The 19,677-nt window shown below is 40.1% G+C and overlaps 2 protein-coding genes across 2 annotated transcripts; both read right to left on the bottom strand.

The window, feature by feature from the left end:
* Nucleotides 1-3,530: 3,530 nt before the first annotated feature.
* LOC139289474 (SAM pointed domain-containing Ets transcription factor-like) lies at nt 3,531-9,304 on the bottom strand. The gene is made up of 6 exons (XM_070911085.1): nt 9,257-9,304; nt 5,694-6,129; nt 4,403-4,600; nt 4,205-4,249; nt 3,947-4,084; nt 3,531-3,709 (listed from the first exon to the last, which is right to left on the bottom strand). The coding sequence occupies exons 2-6, from the start codon at nt 6,109-6,111 to the stop codon at nt 3,531-3,533; spliced, it is 978 nt and encodes a 325-aa protein (XP_070767186.1). The 5' UTR covers nt 6,112-6,129; nt 9,257-9,304.
* Nucleotides 9,305-12,001: 2,697 nt separating this feature from the next.
* On the bottom strand, nt 12,002-18,461 carry LOC139288862 (protein ILRUN-like). Its single transcript, XM_070910304.1, has 5 exons — nt 18,258-18,461; nt 16,403-16,557; nt 16,079-16,276; nt 14,675-15,000; nt 12,002-13,864 (listed from the first exon to the last, which is right to left on the bottom strand). The coding sequence occupies exons 1-5, from the start codon at nt 18,419-18,421 to the stop codon at nt 13,829-13,831; spliced, it is 879 nt and encodes a 292-aa protein (XP_070766405.1). The 5' UTR covers nt 18,422-18,461; the 3' UTR covers nt 12,002-13,828.
* Nucleotides 18,462-19,677: the final 1,216 nt, after the last annotated feature.

The following is a 19,677-nucleotide window of genomic DNA, read 5'->3' as shown; positions in this document are numbered from 1 at the left end:
TGCGCCAAGCAGTCTTGCCTAAATAAAAACTTAGTAACCTAAAAGACAATATATCAGTATAATATATTTTATCCAGCATTTGGGGTGGGTGGACACATTTAAAAACAGGAGCAGCAGTTATTCCAGTATATACACACTCAACTATAACATCAAAACAGTGCAGGAACACATCGCTTCTCTGTGTAGCTGTATTTAACATATAATGCAGCTTATTTAAACTTGCAGTATACTGCAGTCTGTTCTCTTGTGAAAATGGGAAGATAATATATTCAGTTACACCCATTCGACAAAGACGAGCTTCTTTAACCTGCATTGTGTATATACAGTGTGATGCCATTTTTGTGTAGCATTTTTAATGCTGTGTGTGGTCAGTCGTCATTCTTACATTGGGAATGCTGTGTAGTGTTAAAAAGTACCACAGACAGTATCCTCTATTTTTTTTTCTCCGTTTTTTTTGTTTTTCTTTGTGATTTGGTCCAACCTCTTTTCCAGTGTGTGCAGTGCTATGTGTTTTTAACTGTTTCTGAACTTGCATAGCAGCATGTGCTATGCAACAACTTGCATTCCCTGAATCCTGCAGCCTCGTTTAGGCTACAACTTGATGCAACACTTCAACTACAAATGCAGAATTCACTCTTTAGCATCACATTCTTCTGGACATGCTCATGCTTCTGTTTTCATGAAAGGAAGCGTGTTGATGAACTGACTTTTATGTTTGTTTGTTTTGTTTTTAGCATTTTTCTTTCTTAGCATCACAAATCCTTTGACAATATCATCTCCATGCAATCCAGGATATACAGCTTTGGCAGAAGCTTTCATTCTTGGTTCAGTAATTCAGGTCTCATTTTAATCCACTACTGCTAACAAGAAACACGAGTGATACATTCCCTCAGAGCGAAGTCGGATCAAGTCATCTTCTTGAGGTTGCCACTGCAGTATAAGAGGAGGGCACTTTTCTTCCAGAGCGAGGGGCCGATGGAGGCATGTCAATACGTTACTGTGCTACAGACGGTTGTCTGAAAATCGAAGCCTCTCCCACAGGACATGAATGTACTAGTGTTTGGGCTTGAGAGAGAGCATGTTGTCTAAACATGGTTCTCCGTTGTCATTTTAAAGCCCTACCTAGCAAAAAGCACTAGTTATGTGGCCCATTTCCCTGCTGAGCCAAAGAATGACCCAATACCATCAACTATCTGTTTTCTCTCCATGCAATAACTTCACATGTCACACATGAAACAGCTTCAGTGGAGATCAACTTGTAGCTGCCTCCCAGTCCACCCAAACTTCATTTGTCTGCAAAACACTGCGCAATGACACAGGGAATACATTTGTCACCAGTACTGCACTGCACGTAAGATGACTCTTACACAGTGTGTTACGTGGTTGTTTTTAAATCTTTAACTTGCTCCATAGAAATTAAATTTATAGCAGGAATTGCATTTATCAGACGTTGATTAGTGAGTTATCTCGCTACGAGTTGCACCTAAATCTCTGATTAGACTGGAGAGATGCTTTTTATAACTTAGTTGTCCTGAAGTTTTTAACTTTCACTGGACCAACAGCAGTCAGATGTGTTTAGCTCTGTGTCTGGAACAGGATTTGACAGGTTTGGGTCTCACACATGAGGAGAAACACATCACCAGCTCACAAGTTGTGTCTTAGAGTAAAGCTGTCCAGCATAGCAAAAAGGACTCCTGTCATCAAACTGTCCCACATTCTTGATGCTCACACACACACACACACACACATACATACAAACACACATGCATTCAATACACGATACACACGGCACACTACACGATACACACGGCACACGCAAGTTCAAACACATAATCCATATTACCAGGTTAATATTTTGGGGGGAAAAAAACATCTTCATCATCCAGTGTGTATGAGTTGTGTAAATGTAACAGAAAAAAAATGTTTAAAAAAAAATGCAAGTGATTGACTATTAAGACAAAATGTAGTGTTATACATGTAAATGTGTTTCATTAAAATAACAGCAATGGAAAACATATTAAGTAATAGGTACCATATCGTATGAATTTCATTGCAATGGAATTGTCAGTGTATCATAAAAGCGTGACGTTATCCCACGCTGTCAGATTTGTATATGATGATGTAATTTAAAGATTATATTCTATTGTAACTGTACAACTGTGTTGAGTTGAAAATGAGACCTAACCATGTTGAGGCAGTAAAAAGGTGTACATGTAAATGCTTTTTTTATGTTGATGATCTCTTCCTTATGCACACAGGGGACAGCAGCTCACGTTGTGGAAACCCTATATTAGCGGTCTAGAAGATGTATGTTCATAGTTAGTGATGTACTTTTATCTCCTAACTGGTGTAGTGCCTGTTCATCTTGATGTAACAAGAAGTTCATTTAAATATGCATAAAGATGATTATGATCACAGATAATAATGACGATAGTGATGAAAAACCCGACTCAAATTTGTTGTGATGGTGTCAATATTTCGATATTGGTTTGAAAGGGGAAACAAGTTTGTTGAAGAAAAAAAAGTTAGTGTCCGTGTGTTTTTTTTTTTGGGATGGACTGCACATGTGATTTTGAGTGATTTGTTATACTATTCCTTGTTTCTACTTTTAAAGGAGACAACATTTGGTAATTTATTGCTTTATTGTAGATCCTGAACATAAACCCAAAGGCAGAAATGTAAAAAAGATTATCCATCAAGGCAGGTTTAATAAAAATTTTACTTACTTTGGCATTGCTCTGCAACTTCTAAATATTCTCGGCACTTGAATGGGAATAACAAGAAGTGTCATTGTTAAAAAAGAGAATCTAAAGGATATAGTTAAACATTTTGGGAAATAACGCTTATTTGCTTTCTTTCTGAGAGTTAGATGAGAAGATTGACACCACTCACACGTCTGCATGCTAAATATGTAGCTGAAGCCAGCAGCTAGTTAGCTTAGCTTAGCAAAAAAACTGAAAACAGGGGGAAACAGCTAGCCTAGCTCAGCCCCAAGGTATCAAAACTCACCTAAATGCACCCCTAAAGTGTAAATAGTGAGCTTTAGAGGTGCTCATGAGCTTTTTTATTTTTACCTTTGGACGAAGTCAGGCTAACAGTTTCCAGTCTTTATGCTAAGCTAAGTTAGCCGACTGCTGGCCTCAGCTACATATCTACAGTACAGATATGAAAGTGGTATCAATTTTCTCATCTAACTCTCAGCAAGAAAGCAAATAAGCACATTTCTAATTCATTTTAAATGTTTCCATAGTAAGAGGAAACCAAACATCACACCAAAAAAAAAAAAAACTCAAACAAGAGTGCTAAAGACAATGAAGAGACAAAAAATTTAAAAAGTGTTAAGAATAATAAAGTAGAGGGATATTATGATAGGCAGGAGTGCATATAGTTCAGTAGGCAGTCTTTACAATTGAAATGAAAAAAATACAATGAGCTAACGAGCGTCAGAGTTCATGTTACTTCTACTGTATGTCCAGCATATCTTTGGTTTCTCCTCAGCTCGTTCTCTTCGGATCAGCCGATCCTCGTCATCATACGGGGTTGACGAACTGGTAGACCAGTCTGCGAGATACGTCGGGCTTTCGAATGATGCCTTTCTTGTAGTACTGGCGTATAGAGCGACTCAGTTTGTCATAGTTCATAGCCGGCCGGTTCTTCCTGATGCCCCATAGCCTGGCCACGTGAGCCGAGTCTTCTATTTTGAAAATCCCTTTGGACAGAAGAAAGAGTATGTAGTCAACGGTGGCTCTGTTATCACTTGTCTATTCAAGTGTCCCAGTAAGCCAATGCACAATACCCAGATCATGAAGCTAAATGGAATTCAGCCATCATTCATTTTATTAGTGTGCTTTTCCTGATTAGAAAGTGAAAACTGTAGTCTGTTACATGCACCCAAATCATCATCTGGTTCCTCTGCTCACAACCTGCGACTCTCTCATCACCCTACCTTTCTCTTTGTTGAGCCAGCGGATGCAGCGGCTGTAGTTATGAGGCTTGAGGAGCAGCTCTCGGAGGAACTGCCACAGGTGGATGGGCTGGCTGGGGAAGTTACACATCACATCTGACCAGGAATCGTCATCAGCTGCTGACAGAGGAGAGATTTTCAGAAACCAGATGTCACACGATTTCCGCCTTGTTTTACCTCAGTATTTTAATCAGTGAAACCATTGCAGCTGTAATCTAGTTACTATAACCAAGAACTTACCAGATTTGCTGTCTTCTGGTGGGCAGCGCTCCTTCATTGCAGCAGCTAAAGAAAAGAAAAAAAGAACCAATCATGTAGCAGTTTGCACCACACAGAATACTAGAAGCTCTTGGTCACACTGCATTTGCTTCACAATCAGCCTTTTCTAATTTGCTAAACTGATGTAAGTTGATTTCCCAGTGTCCCTGTTGTTCTTACCAGATCTCCAGATGTCCAAATGAGCGTACAGCATGTCTCCAAACTGCGAGGACCGTTGTCTGAAGTCTGCTTCTGTCATGGAGCACAGATCCCGCCCAGTCAGCTCCTGAAACTTGGTGCTGACCTGCGGCAGCCTGTACAGGTGCTCGGTCCAGAGGAGCCACTTCTGAAGGTGCACACAGCTCCAGTCCAAGGGGTCTGAAGGGTGAAAACACAGAGAGACGAGGCATTTACATTCACACAGCTCCCCACGTGTTCAGCTTTGACTTTCTGATGAAATATGTCAACAAGCAAACCTTAAATGATGACAAGACTAAACAGATTTTTAAATTTCACATCAGTTCACTAAGAGACATGTTTTTTGATGAAGCTGATATTTTATTCTGTTGATATATTGTTGATAATGCATATTCTCTATCTCCCACTATCTCTGTTACTCGCCACACCCCAGATTACCATATTCTGGGTGCATATGGGGCAATTTTACACATAAAGGCCAGTTTACTAGTCACAAGGAAAACAGTTTAAAGATAATATCTTCCGTTTCATCTGTCAGCTTGAGTTTGGAGACTAAAAATCTATAACAGAGTTACAAACAGGGGGGGGATGGAGCGTGAAAAAAGTCAGCATGGACCAGCCAGGGAGGTGTCAAACTACTGGTTGCTTTTGGTTTTATTATGGGATCCAGTGTTTTTAGAGTTTGACCCATACTAGATTAAAAAACAGGATATTTCCGCTTGTTTCGCTTTTGGCCACTCCAAACATTAAGAAAGTGCAAACCAACCAAACCAGAGCACAAAAACAAAACCTAACACTGCTGTCAAACAGATTCAAGTTAGTGGACCACATGACTGATTTTCCTGAAAGTCACAGGGAGAACAGTCTCTTCTTCTGTGGCTGTAGGGACTTTACTCTTTTGAATTGTGACCATGATACAACATGTATTAGGAGCGGCCATAAACGCGTCTCCCACTTCCTGAGTTAGATACCAAAAACAAATAATTACGCGCACGGTTTAACGCTCTGGGTAAAGACTCAGTTCAGAAGAAGTGAAGATGATCTTCTGTCAACAGAAGCGTTTGCACAAGGTGGGCAGGGCCTCCGATGCTCACCAGGTCTCAGTTGTGTCACTGTGAATGTTGATGTGAGAGCAAACAAACAAACGATGGCGTTTGAAGGTTTATTTTATTAGTGTACAACTTCTGCCAACACGTCCTACAGCAGCTCTTTCTATTTACATGCCTCTCTCTGTGATAATAACGTGACATTAACCAGTTGCATCCTGTCCTACCTGGTGCGATGTTGAGCAGTTTGCAGGCCGTGTCGACATCCTTCAGCACTTCTCCCACCACCATGGTCTGCACCTGCTCCAGACAGCGCTCCTCCACCTGACCCTCCATCTCACTGGGGGGGTCCTGGGCTTGGCTGGGCTTGGCTGGGCTCGGCACCGGAGTCCTGGAGGGAGGGGCGGCGGGAGCCGGGGCCTCCGTCATCCTCAGCACCCAGGGGTTCTCCTCCATAGCTAGTCTGTCGTAGCAGGGGAGGTAGACCCCCGGCCAGCTGAGCTCCGGCAGCTCTAACAAGCTGCGAGGCGGTTTGATGTCCTCCGCCTCATCCAGCCAGGCCGCCCTGGTGTCAGTGTGGGGCTGGCTGATGTAGAGAGGCGAGTGCGCAGCGGAGCCCGTGTGTCCACAGCCCGGACTCCCCATGCTCAGCTCAGTTTCACGCTGGAAGAAGAAAGCACTGTTTCCATACAATGTTGTCATAACAGATTTACACCCTGCGTGACATTTCCAACAGTGAGTTGCCTTGATGCTTCGCCGAAACCATACCCAAATGCCCAATATTTAAACAGTAGCGATGCTAAAGTAAACTTGACATTTGTTCTATGGTATTTACTTTGCTGGGACTCAAATGATGAATCTGTCATTCCACCTTTGCCAACTGGAGCCTTTGCGACAGTTAAATTCATTGAAGTCATTGTTTGTCTTTCAGCGTGTTTCAATGTAACTCAGACTTCAATTTTGAATCCAGAATCTGTAAAAAAAAAAAAAAAAAAAAAGGAAAGGAAAAAGAAAAATCTGCATGTCATGATTCTGCATGTTTGGAAATATCCAGGTCAGCCTGTGTGAAAGTCTGGCCTTACCTTCCATTATTTTCAACATCATTCAACAGTATCCGAAATCAGTCTACTCCGCCTTTTAGAGCTTAAATGCAGATAAAGAAAGGAAGATCGAAGCATTGTTTGAAACTTGCCCTATAAGTAAAAATGAATGTGTTTATCAGTTTTACTCTATTTACAAAATGCATGTGATCATGGTAAAGGAGTGTGTTTGGCTATCACAATGCAGCACCAAATATCAGATGGATCAGAAGTTAATTGCAGAAGAAAAGTTGATAAAATACAGCAGAAAGGGTGGGACACATATAATACGTGGATAAAGGATAAGTAGCTGGAGTGTATTCATCATGGTATGAGTAAGAGGACTGCTCACTGGGCTGGGAGTGGTGCTGTATGCCAGTAACTCCTTTGACAAAATGATATATCTGTCTGAATTTCAAATGATTAAAGTATAAATCCTCCTTTCTTCCACTGCCATTCTGAGCAGAATAGAATATAAAAGACAAAGATGCATGACAGAAATGAGTGAAAGTATCCTCAGTCTCAAGTAAAATGCTCTGCACTGTATCAGAGTATTGTATTTACACTCACAACACATTATGCTGAACATTATTCAGGTCAGGTGACCGGTCCTCAGTCCAAAACACTTCCAAAACAATGGCACATGGTGCGAGGTGACGTGATAAGAAACAAGGCAGGTCTCAAAAGCTGGACTGCTGTGACAAAACAGAGCTATAAATAACCCATAACTGTTAAAATGATAAAAAAAAAAAAAAGAGGAGGCAAAATGACATCCAAAGCTGTAATTTATTGCCTATTGCCAACAATTTATTTTCCAAATGTACTTTAATATCAAAAATAGAGGAACAATTCTAAAAGAATACACTTCTGTGACTATGTGAACAACAAGGCACATGGCCTAGATCTCTGGACACATGGTCCATGTCTCTACTATTATTTCCTCGCCTGCAGGCGTGAGCAGTTTAATTGTTTAGCTGCGGTGAAAACTTGCTCTTCTAGATTATCCCAGTGTTTTTTTTCCTGTGTGTGTTCTGTGCTGCACAAATGAAAGCAGCATGCTCAAGAAAACAAGACTATTACATGTATACTTATACTTGGTGCTGTGTTTTAGACCTCGTTAGAGAGCAGCCAAACTGATATGAGAGGTGTTTAGTCGATATAAGAAGCTTTGGTCATTCACCGCTGCCTGCATTCCACTGTTCTTTGGACAAAAGGTGTTTGATAACACACCTTCATGAGCTGTTCAGCAAAATGTCTAAGTCTGTGTGCAAGCGGCTGTATCTGTATGAGCCTGTGTGCGTGCGTGCGTGTGTGTGTGCATGTGTGTGTGTTACAGGTCGCAGGGTGGCAGTAAAAAAGAGAGTGAGAGTAATAATGTAAGTAGGTAATGTCACTATTTATTAGCTGTACACGTAATTTAGCTTTTACTTTTATGCAAAACATTAAATCAACTCAATCTAATTTTTTAACTGGGCTCTTACAAAACGTGATTATTGCCATTTATCCAATTATAAATAATGCAGCTTATCAGAAAATAACTGGGAAAACAACAATAGAATAAAGGTTTGTTTTATGGTCAATAATCACAGTTGTCTGCATCCCAAATTGAAATACATCACTTTAGATAATATTTGATGCTTTCAGACATCATTATAAAGAAAGCTTATTCATTATTATAATCATTATAAGTTGGAGCACTTCTAGGACAACTGGTATTGGAGGTGATAGTAGCCGTAGCATTGGTGGCAGTATAGTCAGCTAGTGTAGTCATAAAAACTGTGGGAGCAGAAATATATCAACACCTTACAGTCATAGTAGCACTAACAGTAGTGTACATAAGAGTGGGGTAGTAACAGTAATAGTTGATGTAATGGCAGTAATAGATAATAGTGTAAAGTAACTAAGTAAATCTGAGTTACTATAGTAACAATAATTAGCAGTTACTACAGTTACTACTTTTAAACTAATTACTTTAAGATTTTACAAAATAAACAATAACAGATATGAAAAATGATAACTAATAAAAACAAACATGTAATCATGTAACCAATATTCTGGCTCCACTTTGACCAGCTACGACATCAGAGTGCGGCCTAAATCTTGTATATGTGTATCAATAAACCAACACTATGATATATACCATGACAGTGTGACACTGAGCCCTGACAGCAGCTAAATGGAATTGCACTTGCAGACTTTTACTATTGTGACATGACAAAATGTCTGCCTTTTTCGCATGTTATGGTATTTATTTAATTTAATGTTTATTTGTATAGGGACAAGTATATAGCATGGACCACTGTCACGTACCACAGCATTTATAGCTCATTTGCAATGACCGCCCCGAGATGGGCCTTTAAAATACACAAAACAGCACAGGACACAAAATATTTACCAACAATAATACAATAAAATGACCATAAAACTCAAGGAATAAACTCAATCAATAAATTTCAATGCTGTTCCCTCATGATCCATTTTAAGTTCTGTGGGTTAAGAGTTCCACATTTTGATCCCCTGAACAGAAATAGGATTTACAAAAGGGAACCTTACAGTTCCCCAAAGTATTACTACTTTTACTAGTGCCTGAATGCTTCTTCCACTACTGGTAATAGAAGTGGTAGCAGTGTTAGTAGCAGGTGGTAGTAATCATAGTGGTATAGTAGCAGTAATAGCCAAGTAGTAGTAGAAGTACTGAACTGCAGTCTTACCTTGTCAGTGTTTGACAAAAGTGGATTCAGTAGTTTCCAGTGCTGAGGCTTCTTCTCAGCTCTGTCTGGCTCTCGTCCTGAACTGTTCCTCTGTCTTAGTTTAAGTGTGAACAAGCGTCAAGGCCCTGTGGAGCCCGTAACTCGTTTGCCCTCAGGTGAGGATGTGCTGCACGTAGTTTTTGTCTTCTACCCGGCACTCAGAGCTGGATCACTTCTGGCCACTCAATCCACTGAGGCAGCTTGTTTGACTCCTGGTCCAAGCAGCAAGAGTTTGACTTATTTGGGACACGGTGCCTTCGTGACATATCAATTCTGAAAGAAAGGGTGTGTCCCAATGAGGGAGGTTGCTCTAAGTGCCTACTTAATAATGACTTGGGGCAGTATTCGCATGGAGAGTTCCTTAAGTAAACAAAACCTGGTGAGTCTTAACAGCCTGGGGGGAAAGCTCTGAGGGCGAGAATGGCAGTTTTAAGGATAATATTCAAACTTTGTTAACATAAACCACAAAACTTCTGAAGCCAGAGCATTAGTGAAATCTAATTTCATCTAATCTAGTCCGATCCACTGAGGTAATTCTGTCCGCGTTCACCATCTTTTGTGAGAGGTAAGGAATAATTTGTGCATATTTCGGAAGAAATCTACAGCTCAGGCCCAGTAGGAGGAAACTCACCTTTCAATTCAATTCAGTCACACTTTATCAAGGCAGGTGTAACACTCACTGTCAAATTGCTCCATTATTAGAGGATTAGCACACTGTTTGCATATGGCAGCTTTCCACTGGACGGTGAAAGCAAAACTCCAGGGTGAAGAAATGCTCCCAAACATCTTTACTAATCAGTCACCACTGTTCCTTTTGGGGACGACATCTATAGGACTGGGATGATTAGATAGAAGGTGACAAATAGAGGCTAACTTTTATCACAGTGTGTCAGGATTAACTGAAAGACAGGTGTATTTCCTGCTTAAGGAGAGAGGATCTTGTGGATTGATAACTAATATCTCACGGTTAGTGTGCTTGATTTCAGCTTGAACTCACCAGACGGGTTGGCTATGTAAGGATGCACAGGATCTATGGAGCATGGGCCGTAACATCCATGAAACATCAATAAACCATCCACAGGAAGATAATGGTTAAGTTGTTTTGAAAGGTTGGAAGCTATTATTGGAAAAAGTTGAATAACTGGAACACAGAGCGAGTACGAGAGTGAGAGAGAGGGAAAGAGAAAGCAAGTGTGTAAATGTTTGCTTAAACTAAACAGTAATGTTCGTGCCGTTGTGTTGAAATATTCTAAAAAGCTGCTGCCTGTGAGTCAGCCCACATAGATCATCTTTAAAAGCCTCCTTAAAAATTGTAGCATCACAGCTTTAGCAGTCGAAGGGGCCCCCAGCCTGTCCTTTTAGCCTGGGTTGATGAAGTTAAAAATGAGCCCCAGAGGTGCTACTGCCTGAAAAACAAGCACTACGTCTACTTACTGTCAGTTGGACCTTTACAGTGAGTCATTCAGCAGCTAATCTTGTGTTAACTGCGCTACCTATTTCTCTGGTGCCTCGCCATAAAACATCCGACTTTCAACCTGAGAAAATGTCACTTGCTCCTTCGGGCAGTTTGGTTATGCAGATTGCTGCTGGACAGAGCCATTGACAGACACGATAGGCCCCAATAGATGGTGGGGCACCTTAGACCAGTAAACCCCCAGGCTAACATGTAATCTGACACCTCCTTGAAGTGCAAAAGAGAGAAACACTTCTACAGTTACTGTTTTCTTCAAATAAACCCTCAATAAAAACTGTTCTCATCTCTCTCATCATTTTCGCAGTATTTTGAACAATGCACTCATCTTGATTTTGACCTTGATAGCCCTGTAGCTTGTTTTCAACTTAACAGCGCACAGTGTCCCAGTGTATTTATCTGTTGTGCTTTACTAGGTGGTGGGAAGATGAGCAAGAGCAGGCAGTGTACACAGGGTACAGGCAGCACAGCACAATAATGTGTTCTATGAAATAATGCATTCAATTATGCAGTGTCTTGTTATATGCTTGTTAATTTAAATGTATCTTCATCCTTAAAAAGCCCCTGTTAAATGCATTTTCCTAATATAGTAAATTCTTGAAAAGATTTGCAACAGTGTACAAGAACATTTAGTAAAATGACTGCATGTCAGTGACCATGAAATAATTTCCACTTAAAATCCCTTATTGTCTAACTCTAATGCAAACACATGAATGTCTGAGAGCAGACTACATGGGATGTCATGTGTCCTAGGAACTAATAGTGGTTATAAGGTATAAAAACAAAGAGAAATCTAACCGTAATTGACTATGTGGAAAAAAGAAAACACATGGTGAAGATATAAAAGCTGGTGTTTAAACCTTGACTTGAGATCTGTTGAGGTTTTCAGTCCTGGAAACTCTAAATTAATGCTGCTGCACCAACAACACCACACAAAGCCAGAGACTTCATTTTTCAGTGATAATTTAATCATACAAACATTCATCAAACACACAGGAAAAAAAGCTTTCATCTGTTTGCACTTCCTCACTCATAAATGTGCTGTTGTATTAGTCTAATGCCAACTGATTCATTCTGCAATCTGGCCAGTGGAAACTTCAGAGTGATATTACACTTAGAACAAAACACACTTCACACTTGATGAATTGACATTGACAGCAAATACCTTTAACGGCACAGACGAACATTTATCTTTAACACTTCAATGTTGTGTCAAACAGCAAGGAGCCCAGAGATCCAAGTGACATGTTGAAGTATTTATTGGCTGGTATTGTCATGTTGTCAAAGCTCAGTAGCCCCGGGGCTTACAGTTAGCGCCTTAATGAAAAGGGTGTTCACCTGATTAGGTGGTCTAACACATTGGCTGTGGATGGCAGATAAAATCACAGAGCTGATAAGCCCTTCAGGACTTAACTGTACTTGTGGAGGAGGAAAGTACGCAGAGGCCTTGTCATGGAGGTCACGTTATTCAGTGCATAGATCAGCCAGTTAGTGCAAGTGAATATGCTGTAACATTTTATTGTAATTTTACTGGTGTGGTTAAGTTTGCATCTGAAATTATCGAAACAGGATCAAATTTTCAAATGTGTTTAACAGGCTTGTCATAGGTTAGACTATGACTAGAGGAAAATTCAAAACAATAATTACACTAATAAAACTGCCAGTTCGATGCAAACATACAATGTCGAATCTTTGGGTAAATTAATATGTTTACAAAAACATTATCCTCCACTACATTCATCAAATACATTCAACTTAATGTGGTAAGACAGCTTTATAATGACAATTCAGAGCAGGGTGACGAAAAAACAAAACATGTTTTCATAATGTTACGTTACGTCTCCACTGATGTTTTTATGGCTTGAATGCTATGTCTGATGGCATAGTGCGCTTTAATCCTGTTGTCTTGTGTTTAATCTGAATGCAAGCATGTAAAACTAAACTAAATCTTAGACTCAGACATCTCTAATACTGCATTATTACCAATAACGAATGTTCTGCTAATATTCTTCTAATGTTTCATAGATGTGTATATGCCAAGTGCCAGCAAAGACTCTTTATCATGTATGGGAAGAAACCTTCACTGTCTCACAGGAATCTTCGAGCTTTTGGGCCAAATCAGATTCAATTTCATAAAGGTTTTTTGTTACTTCCATTTACAGTAAGTAGCTCAAAAAAGCCACGTTTGACTACAGAAGGCATAATAAAAATGTCGGCTCTAAATTGTAGCTTTAGGAACACAAGTGTCGAGACGATCGAGACTAAACTTGACCAACTCATAGGAGTCACACTGAATAAATGTTGTATTTCTCAGTGTAGATCTTATCTTCTGTTTGTAAGAGTAGTATCTGGCTCCCTCCAGTGGAGAAAAACTGCATCGCATCTAAAACTGCAGTTACTATGATAGCATTGAAATGATTGCCCATGTAGAAAAACTGATGGGCTTTTAGATCATCTTCAGATATATTTCTGAGGGATGTCTCTGCTCCCCTTCTCTTAAAAAGTGTATATTAAAAAAAATAAGATAAAAAGTAAATAATGATCTCAAATGGTTTGTTTTATATTGTTAGATTCAGTTACAAGGAACCGGTCCAGAAAACCCAATCAATATACAAAGAGTCAGAGCAGAAACTGGAGAATCAGTTGGCAAAATAAATGGCTTTTCCTCCAAAGTCTCTCTTTCAGGTTGCACAATGCACACACGTATACACACAATTTCACAAATACACACTCCTGGCATCATGTTTCATTTGCACTCTGACAACTAAAAAAAAGAAAATCTGAAAAAAGAAAAGAAAAAAAGTTATCACGCAAAAGACTCATAGCACTCATTTTTAACTTAGCATTCACACGTGCATACAGTGGGTGGTGGGATGTTGGTTGAGCTGCACGTCGGGAGCGTTGGCCTCTGGTTTCTCAAAGTGTAGCTGGACTTTGCATAAAGTGTTTTTGAATCTCCACACTCTCGACCAGCTACTGATAAAGCCTCTTCTTTCTTTTATTGGTGTGACAGACTCCAGAGGTACGGTTTAGTGCTGCTTCACTGTGACAAGTCCCATGATTTAAGAGTGCCCAAAAGGATAGGGCTCCTGTATACCCTGTAAGGAAGGGAAATTATTAAAAAACAATGATAGTAGTGCTGCGAGATATGTAGGAAAGTGTACAATTTCACTGTGGCTCTGTGAAACTGATCAAGAAACTTATCTGCAGATGAATTGATAATGAAAATAATTGTTAGTTGCAGCATTAGTCGGCTGTATAATGCAATAAAAAATAATTTCATATTATTTCTTTCTAACACCAGATTACTAAAAACCTGTTGGAGAATAAACACATAGATTTAGACCATCTTATATAGAGCAATGAGTTAGCATTGCTGGCTTCTACATCTGCACCTGTTTCAAAGTAAAAGCCGTCACATGCAACAGCAACTGTTTAGACATTTACTGTGTAGCAGCTGAAGGCACCTAACGCACATTTACGTGTGGGATTAGTTCAGAATGTTAAATTACTGCTGAATTTATGCAGGTCTCAACTACATTCCTATATACAGAGCCTCACAGAACCTCTTGTGTGGCTGCAGACAATTAGTCTTGTTTGTTGAAGGAACAGTTTAAATTGGTAAATGGGAGCAATAAACTTCTCTGCAGCTTCAACTTAATATGATAAAGAGGGAGTACGAGCAACCCAATAAGGCGTCTCAGCCACTCTGATACTGCAACCCTGAGAAATGTTTTCTGTGGAGAGTTATAATGAAATGACTCTGAAAGTATGATGAATATTTCAGCTCAGCTCGATAGATACAGATAGATTACGTAGATAGATTGATAGATACATACATACATAGATAGATGGATGACCATGAATCACAAGTGTAGAGAATCTCCTTGCCCTTTGATATGTCTTACCTGGTTATAAGAGACTACTGATAGATTGCTTTGTAGACTGTTTGCTACTATATCCACAGAGTTGTGTGAAAGTCCATTCTGATCTTGCTGCAGCTCGTTGGGGCTTCCCTGCCAATGTTCCTCTGCGACCATGTGATCGCTGGCATCATGGAGGCTGTTGTTGTTGCTGTTGGGGCACTTGCTCTTCTCTGGTGAGGCGAAGGGGTTGTAGTCCCCTTCCAGGTTGCGGTGAGGCTGGGTGTTGAACTCGGCTTGGAAGGAGGAAAGCTGCTGCGTGACACCAAGGAGGCCTCCGACCTCCACACTCAGGATCACCCAAATCACATCTGTCAAAAGAAACAAAACACGTGTTATACAAAGCCACTAACACTGTCCTCTAACTACCTTGCATTAACAACCTACCAAAAGAACCACACACCCACGATATCCTCAAAGATTTAAAGTGCTCCAGGTCTGCAATTCTTTTCTCTCTTAAAGCCATTAGGAGACTGATGGTTTTAAGTGAGGAATTATCGCTATGAACACCTAAATGAAATATTAAGGTCAAGTATATTTTTTAATTGAGTATCTCTCTGCTGCTTAATTTGTAAGTAGGCAAGTCTTGAGGGACTTCCTGTTGGGATCCATCATACATGTTGAACCTGCAGGAGGCCATAAATCAGTTAAATGAATGACTATTTAATTTGGGTGTGCTAATAGACTGCTATCTGATCTTTTTATAGTTTGTACTGAAGGAAACTCATACAAGATTATCCAGCACTTTATCTTCAGTAAAGACTGTTACCTGCTACTGCTAACTATAGTACTTGGCTGTGTATTTGTGAGTACATTCAGGGCAGCGAATCATTGCAATCAGAGCATATAAAAAGATGGCTACAATAAGTATGACAGCCCCATAGATAATGTTAATAATAAATAACAAACCAGTGGCATTCTGGTGCTTCTACATACCTTGTATACACAACAACATAGGCTCAACTCTGGCTCTCGAAACGTTTTTATAATTACATTTAAACAAGGCTTATCTCTAAATATAAACATTTGCAAACAGGATCTTAGCACTGCTGAACGTTAGGAAACACGCAAAAGCATTTAAGTCTGATACTCAGTTCTAGGGCAGCAACTAATGATTATTAAACTGTCTATAACGTTTTTTTAAAAGCCCAAGGTGACATCTTCAAATAGCTTGATTTGTACACACAAAAGTCCAGAACCCAAAGATATTCAGTTCACAATGATGTGAAACAGAAAATAAAAGCAAAACCTCACACTTCAGAAGCTCTAATCAGCAAATGTTTGGTATTATTGCTGGAAAATTGACTGAAACAATCAAACGAACTAATTATTTTCTCTACTAATTGAGTCACTGACTAATTGTTTCAGTGTGGAGTTCGCTGTCCTCACCTCCATAGTAAAGTCCAGTAGCTGTGCACATTCTCCACTGGCCCTGGTACATGCCAGGAGACACGGGGCTCTGCATCTGCACACTAACATCCGCCATTTCCTGAGGGTCTAGAGACCGCACCATCACCATGTTTACATGACCAAACTGATCTCCTCCAACATACTTCAGACAAACACCGGGGGGCCACGACTCTGCACCTGGAAGACACACAGACAACTATGCTGAACTCTGAATCACATGTGAGTGTAATTATCTGTCATTCACGAGCTCTGGTATCAGCTCTGTGTTCTCTCATATTATAATCATTATTCCAGCAGACATACCTGTGTTCTGTATCCTCCATGTCTTTGTGAAAGGTGTGTCTGGTGGAACTGATTCGCCCTCACCAATCGTCACATCCCTCACAAAGGACATGCACGGTGCACTGATGTTGGGACTCTCAAAGTCATAGTAGGCTCCAATGGCTGCTTGTAAATTCCTGGGAAAACAGAAGACAAAAACCCAGGGGATCAGTAAAGTTATATATTGGAGTATGATATGTGATTTGTGCAAGGGGAAACCCCATGATTCAACAGCAGTTTGCACAGAAGTGAATGAACTACGGCCAAATATTGGGCTGAAGTCCTGTAAGTTATTTCGTTAGCATTAAATAATAATAATGTTTCGTCCAACTAACAGTCTAAAACCCAAATATGTTCAATTTACAATCATATAAAACAAGATCAATTCATTGTTTCAGCTCTAAACATATCTCATGAGTCTGAGCTACTGGCATTCTGTCAAAGCACCATGGAAACTGTGGTTATTGAATGCTAACAAAATAATCAGGGTTTTTTTTTCCCTTTGGTAAAATGATTACCACCCATTTAACTGTCAAAATGGAAACCACAGGAACATACATTAGCTTTAACAAGACCAATTAAAGAAGAATCCTACTATTAAGATGAAATGTATTCTACAAGAGACAGTTTGTGGCATTTTAGTGACAAACGCATATATTGTGGCAAACAACAGAGATGCCTGCAGACCCGGAGAGATTGCGAGTGGGTGCTCCCCGTGACATGTTGGTCATCCATAAACCAGCAGTTTTTATTTTTAGAAAGCCCGTTGCAGAGCAGCTATTACACGGCATCACGTGATACTACTACAGCCTGCACTGCCCATAAACACTGTCTCTGTTCCTTCCATAGACCTGCACTGGCTTAATACTGCATATGCGCAGAAAGATTTATTTAAAGGGAAGATTTACAGAACGACCTTTCTGTCCCTGATACCTTGTCTTTCGTTTTCACAACCCACCGTTTCATTTTCTAAATAAGTCACCGTAAGTCACATATTTAAGTCCGAAATGCAATGCAACTGCAGTTTGTGAACTCAGTACGTGAATAGCACATGTAAATACATTTTGTCCAGGAGCAGCCAGGTAAAGATTCACCAGGCTTGCACAACTACACTGTGTGAGCTTTGAGCCAGACTCGATGTCGGAGGGTTACGTAATAAACTGTAGCGATCCTCACTGTGGAAAGGCGGACATAACGTTACCGTTTGATCATCTTGGCTGTCGATAACGTAAAAATGACGGGCGTTTTACACTGTCCTCACATAGCTTAACAGAATATGCAATTAACAGACTGTGACAAAGTATTCATAAACTTTTAATTGGCAGTTCAGTTGAGCGACTAGCTACCTGGTAGTACCTAAGCTAGCTTAGTATAAAAGTAACTTAGTGACTAACTTACAACTCCTGTCAGCGGCGAAACACATTCAGATAGAAAATTACTTTAATGTATTTTCATTTATATACCACACCCGTTTCGATACGAACTTGTGTGTAACTACAGTTTATTTATCTTTATAAGCATTTTATCGGGTATGCAACACACGCTAAGCTACCTGTCTCTGACAGGCAATCAAAAGTCGGAGACACGGTGACTCAGCTAACGCTAGTTACGTTACTACAACGTCGTTAGCTGTCATTGTATCACGCTTACATACCTAACGTAAACGCTATTTATATCACAATGAAGGATAACACTTCCTATGATTTCCTTTCCTGTTTTCCAAACGGAATATCTTTGTACAGAGAGAACTGCTAGGCCGAAAGCTAGCTGGTGTACAAAAACGTTATCTATTATCTAACAGAACCACACAGCAGGCCAGACGAGTCACCGAGCTCACCAGTTGGTCATGTCCAGAAAGAAGGCGCATCCGGCGGGGTTTAGCTGAAACCCGAGGAGCCTCTGAAATTCCGATATTAGGATATCTTTGTCTGTTGTACCCATGCAGCTGAATTTCTGCATGAGCTCCTGGTCCAGGTCCAGGTCCAGGTCCATGCCCTCCATCGCGGAATCGCCTGGACAGAGACGGGGGCTTCGCTCCTAATTTAGTCCGAGGCCTCGACTTGTCATAACAAACTCGACAACAAGGGCCGAGTGCGCATGTCACATGATTGTGTTTTGTGCCTCAACCTCTGAGCCACAGGTCTGGTGGAAAAAAGAAAATACTCATACTTGATATATAAATATATAGTAGGTGTATATGTTACGGTGATTATATGTAATTAACTGTAAGACAATTATGCTAAATTCACAAAATATTTTAGAAAATATAGTGAAAAATGTTGTTTCCTTAGCAATGTTGTATTTCTACATGGGCAAATGAGCAGTGGGTACAATCCTGCTTGTTTTATTTGTTCTCTATACTGTGCATGGCCAGATTAACCTGTTTGGGGTCCCAGGGGAAAACATTTACTGTTGGGCCCCTGTTGCCTCCAAGTCTCCATCAAGCACATCACACTAAAGATGGCACCGTCATTATATTTCACATAGACACACAGAAACCAACCAGTGCAGTACTCTTGCAAATTAATTAATTAATCCATCCGCTACTGTTAAGCGATTATTAGGAGACCTTAAACGATTGAAAACAATGTAGAAAATGTTATGGAAATATGCCATTTATATTTGTTTAGAGTATTATTGTACTACACAGAAGACATTTAATGAAATACATTATGGCTGAATTCCACATTGCTGCTTCAGTTGTCATGCTGTCATGGCTTGAATAGAACAGAGCCATCTTTAATGTTAGATATAACACCTGTTCTTTTCCTACTATGACATATCAAAATGTCTGCTGTAATAAAGGCATATTTTATTTGGATATTAAAATAGAATTAACTGTACATGGAATATTTACATTTTACAATACACCCAGACTACCTGATTAAATAAAGTGTGTAACACACAACCATCACTTTACAGTAACCAGTGCACAGCCTTTAAGTGACATTTTATTTTTCCTTTGATAAAATGTTTAGTCGTGATAGGTGGGATTCTCCGCACTGCCGCCCACCTGTTATCCTATGAACATCCAACAGATGGCGTCGTTGTATCGTTGGAGCTGCTGTGTTTTCTTAGTGGAGTAGCGTGTGTGTGTGTGTGTGTGTGTGTGTGTGTGTGTGTGTGTGTGTGTGTGTGTGTGTGTGTGTGTGTGTGTGTGTGTCAGTGTGTGAAAGGGGGTCAGCGGTTGTCCGGCGTTTAGCGAGGTAGCAGCTAGGCTGTGCTGTGCCAGCAGCGGCTAAAAAGATGCACACAGC

This window comes from Enoplosus armatus, chromosome 8 (assembly GCF_043641665.1).
Source record: "Enoplosus armatus isolate fEnoArm2 chromosome 8, fEnoArm2.hap1, whole genome shotgun sequence".
NCBI classification, from domain to species: domain Eukaryota; kingdom Metazoa; phylum Chordata; class Actinopteri; order Centrarchiformes; family Enoplosidae; genus Enoplosus; species Enoplosus armatus.
The sequence above is the reverse complement of the archived record's forward strand: the minus strand, read 5'-3'. Positions and strand labels throughout refer to the sequence as shown.

Excerpts from the sequence above, each read along its gene's own strand:
- LOC139289474 (XM_070911085.1), bottom strand. The coding sequence starts at position 6,111 with ATGGGGAGTCCGGGCTGTGGACACACGGGCTCCGCTGCGCACTCGCCT. Across the intron at positions 4,085-4,204 it reads ACCAGAAGACAGCAAATCTG|CAGCTGATGACGATTCCTGG; the intron begins GTAAGTTCTTGG and ends CTCCTCTGTCAG. Across the intron at positions 3,710-3,946 it reads CTGGCTCAACAAAGAGAAAG|GGATTTTCAAAATAGAAGAC; the intron begins GTAGGGTGATGA and ends TTCTGTCCAAAG.
- LOC139288862 (XM_070910304.1), bottom strand. The coding sequence starts at position 18,421 with ATGGAGGGCATGGACCTGGACCTGGACCTGGACCAGGAGCTCATGCAG. Across the intron at positions 16,558-18,257 it reads TTTCTGGACATGACCAACTG|GAATTTACAAGCAGCCATTG; the intron begins GTGAGCTCGGTG and ends CTGTTTTCCCAG. Across the intron at positions 13,865-14,674 it reads CAGTAGTCTCTTATAACCAG|GGTATACAGGAGCCCTATCC; the intron begins GTAAGACATATC and ends CCTTCCTTACAG.